General features: G+C 35.8%; 1 protein-coding gene across 1 annotated transcript in view; it reads right to left on the bottom strand.

The window, feature by feature from the left end:
- The window catches only part of RANBP17 (RAN binding protein 17), a 499,911-nt gene that overhangs the window by 465,566 nt on the left and 29,989 nt on the right, over window positions 1-4,356 (bottom strand). The window contains exon 3 of the mRNA XM_006884340.1: window positions 577-667. Coding sequence (XP_006884402.1) covers window positions 577-667 — 91 coding nt within the window. The remainder of the gene's footprint in view (window positions 1-576; window positions 668-4,356) is intronic.

Below are 4,356 nucleotides of genomic sequence, written 5' to 3'. Positions count from 1 at the left end.
CCCCCCCAAAAATAACATTTTTAAAAAACATTTCAGCTCATTTAAGAGTTTTGTCCATGTAAGAAGGAAACTCCTACACACATGCATAATTCTGAGACAGCACCTTGAGATAAACTGAGAAACTGACTTCCTTCCTTGTAACACAATGGCTAAGAATATGTACTCCACAGAGAAAGCTTGGATTTAAATCACAACATTAGTACTTCCTAGCTGTATGACCTTGGTCATGTTAGAAAGTCTAATTTCGTCATTTGCAAAACAAAAATAGCAATTGTGCCATCTCATAAATTTACTTGAAAGACAAAATGAGACTGTGCAAATTTTAGCAAATAGCACTGTAAAACACTAGCTAATATCTTTTATAAGACTAAAAGAATGCTTTTTTTTATTACACAGAGCTTTTAAAAATGTGTATCACTGTTCATCACTGGATGGGAAAAGAAGACTTGACTACTCATCCTGAAAAAATAAAAGGCAGAATCAAATCATTTATATGCCTAGTAAGAGTCCAGCATATTTAATAAGAAAATGTTATTCTTAAAGTTCAACTTTATAAAAGGATAATAAAATACTTACTGATATCTATCCTCTGTTCAATAGGTAAAGGACTAGCTCGGCTAACAAGTTTTGAAAGACACGTTGCTGCAAGAAGCTGTGCATAGGATGTCTGTAAAGAACAAGAAATTTTTATTTATTATTACCACAAATGAAATGGGAATAATCAAAACATTATAAAAAGAACTTCTGCTAAGCAATGATGGCTTATTTAGGTTTTAAAAACTAGCTGATTACAATGGACATAATACACATACATGTATCTATATATAATGTTGTTGTCAGGTGCCATTGTTGTTTTGCTGCTGTTTAGTATGGCTCACAGTAACCCTAGAACAGCCAACCTGTAACTTCCTCAATCCTGTGCCATCGTCATCATCTCTAGGATACTATAGTTCACTGCTATGTCACAGTGTCAATGCATCCCTTTGGGGGGTCTTCCTCTCCTTCACTGACCCTCCACCTTTCCAAAGAATAGTCTTGCCTAGCTACATATGCAAAGAATGAAAAACAAAGCTTCATCATCCTTACTACCAAGGAGCATCCAAGCTGCACTCTTTCCAGCTGTTTCTTCTTTTGGCAGTCCATAGGCTATTCAATACTTTACTCCAGCACAACTCAAAGCTATCAATTCTTCTGTCATCCTCATTCACTGTTTAAGCTCTCTGACATGTAGCAAGTGACTGAGAAGACCACAGCCTAAATCAGGTATAGTCTTCAAAGTGGCATTCCTCTTCAGTATTTTGGAAAAGTTTCTGACAGCTGACTTGTTCAATGGAATATTTCTCCTGATTTCCTATCTTCTGATACCAAGGGTGAGGACTGTTGATCCAAGCAAGATGAAATCTTTAACACCTTCAATCTTTTCTCCCTCTATCATAATGCTGAGTCAGCTCCAATCCATAGTAGCCCTTATTACTGCATCACTATGCATCTATCTCCATGAGGGTGTTACTCCTTTTTACTGAGGCTCTACTCTTCTAAAAATTGTGTCCTTCTCCAGGGACTGAAAACACACACACACACACACACACACACACACACACACTCTTTATATATATATATCTCAACAGGAAAAATCTATTACTATAGTATAAGCAAGTTCATATGAAATATCCTTTAACATGGTCTACCTGATAAGGCCTAATTATCTCTTCAAGTCTATCTGGTTCCACATTTTACAATGGTCTCCCCACAGCAGCTTTCTTTCAGTTCCTTACAATGTCTTCTCCTCACCCTTACCTCTCCAGTGCTTCAGAACCATGTCTGACAATTTTCTCTGGCCATTGCTACTATATACTATGGAGTATATTCCAGTTCAGAGTCACCTTATAAGATAGAGCAGAACTGTCCTAAAGGGCCTCCTGGGCTGGAACCTGTACAGAAATAAATTGCCAGGTTTTCTGTAACTTAATCCAACACATGCTCATTCTTCAAAATTCATTTCATCTATTTCCTTCACCCCTAGTAATTTCTTTCAAGAGCAATCTATTTTTCGCCCTCTCTAGACAAGAGGCATGCAAACTACAGCTCAAGGACCAAATGTAATCAACGGCCTGTTTTGACATTTTCTGTTAGCTAAGGGTGATTTTTACTACTTAATAAGCCAAAAGAAATAACTCAGTCCCATAAAGAGAAATACTGTATAAGACCATTATTGTAGAAGATGTGTGAGGATCCAAGGTGAGGAGGGTAGGAGCGAGTGAGGATGGGCAAGGTGTAAGGGTTTAATCATAGGGTCACACAATTTGATGGGTGCAAAGAGGGATGGGTAAAGGAAATGAGAAAGATCTCGTGTGAAATACAATATATACAAACTTTATAAGTAATCGACTATAAAATTTTTATTTAAAAATAACACATCATATACTGTAATGATAGCATAAACCAAAATGCACATGAATGAAACAATGTGTATGAATGATTTTACGAATGTGAATGATGGTATAAATAAATTTTACAAAAGTGAAAAGAGTAATTTGTGAAGTGTGAAAATTATGTGACATTTTCTCTCTCACTATAATGGAGTCAATTGTGAGTCAACATGGACCCTCCATCAGGCTTCTGAGATCATAATTTTTTATTAAATGAGACTGTCCATCTTTCTCCTGCAGGCATCTGGTGGATTCAAACTACCAACTTCATGTCAGGTTCATGTCTAATACAGGATATCTTATATATCACCAGGGCTTCACATGAAATTTTAGTGACTGCAGATACATTTTTTTAGAACACAATTAGGATCATTACTAAAGCTCCATCTGACATACCTTGGACATGTTTCAAGGAGGGACCAGTCCTTAGAGAGGGACATTATGTTTGAGAGGATGGAGGGACACAGCAGGATAGGAAGACAATCAATGACATGGGCTGACTCAGTGACTGGAGTAATGGGGGTAGTTGTGTTAGAGACTGGTTGGCTCAAGAGCTGTTGTACAAAGGGTTGCTATGAGCTGCAAGTGATTCGATGACACATAACAACTCAATGCAAAGTAACAGAAAAAGTAAACATTTAAAAGAAAACATTTCATCACAGAAGAATTTCTGCAGGAAAATAAGGCTGTAGAGAATGTTAAGTTTCCACGTGGAAATTAATCAATTTTCCCTTGTTAAGCATGCAAAAAAGTCACTGATCCACAGGGAATTATGAAATAACTATCACTTTATTGCACCAACAGAAATTATGTACATAGAGAAAAATCTTAAGACCTAGTGGTCAAGATGTTGTGCTGCCAAACCTAAGGTCAACAATCGGCATTTACCAGATGTTCCAAGGAAGAAAGACGGGCAATCTCTTCCAGTATGAGTTACAACCTCTAAAAACCTTCCTTGAGGATCAGCTATGACTCCATTCCAACTGAACGGCACATAACAACAACAGTCGTTCAGTGAGAACAAAAGTCTGAAGAACTGAGGACATTAGACCAACCTCAAAATTCAATTTCAAAACAATTAAAATATAATAGTTTCTTTCCTTAATTCTTGACAATTAAAGTTATCATTGCTGTTACTGAGACATACTCTCTCTGTTTAATGCAGAAACCAATGACAAATTTGCAGTGACTGAAGAATTAGCCTCACAAATAATCTGTCATCAAGCTATATGCTAGAATGTTTTTTAAAAAGTCAAGAAAATACTAATTCAGTACAACCTGAAGCAGAATCCTCTAAGTTATATTATAATTGATAGTTATAATAATATGTAGAGCAGAAGAGTACTTAGCTGGACAAATACAAAAAAGCATATGGTCATCTTAAGACATTTAAACTCTACTGTATTCAATGCATCAACAGAATGTACTCTGTCAAAAACAGCTGAATTTACAGTAACCTATATTAAAGAACTTGTATTTGCATTGGCTTTTGAGGATCTATAATGTTTAGTTCTGTGAATTTTGCCAAAAATAAGAGACTTAAAAAAGAAAGAGGCTAAATATCTTGATTTTCCCTACTACATAATGTTCATGAGCTTAGCAGGGATTAGGTTATATTGTAATTGTTTAAGATCAGGATAAAATTTTTTCTGAAAGCAAACTATCTTCAAACCTTACTACTAAATACTAGATGGCTTTGGAAACCAGTTTGGTTTTTTTTTCAAATACTTGGTAACATTTCTTAAGGAATTCAACCTAAAATTGCAGAACTTTTCATATGGTGTATTAAATGGTGCTTACTGATTGCTATTTTTTTTTTAAGGTTTTGTTTGTTTGTTTTTTAGAGGGGGTTTCCATTCATTCATTGTTGCACTTTTCTCCCCTCTCAACCCTCCCCCTTAGCACACTACCCTCTTGGAAAAGTGAA

This window comes from Elephantulus edwardii, unplaced genomic scaffold (genome assembly GCF_000299155.1).
Source record: "Elephantulus edwardii isolate Elephantulus edwardi_28Jun2011 unplaced genomic scaffold, EleEdw1.0 scaffold00033, whole genome shotgun sequence".
Lineage (NCBI taxonomy): Eukaryota > Metazoa > Chordata > Mammalia > Macroscelidea > Macroscelididae > Elephantulus > Elephantulus edwardii.
Note: the sequence above shows the minus strand (reverse complement) of the source record. Positions and strands in the feature narration are given on the sequence as shown.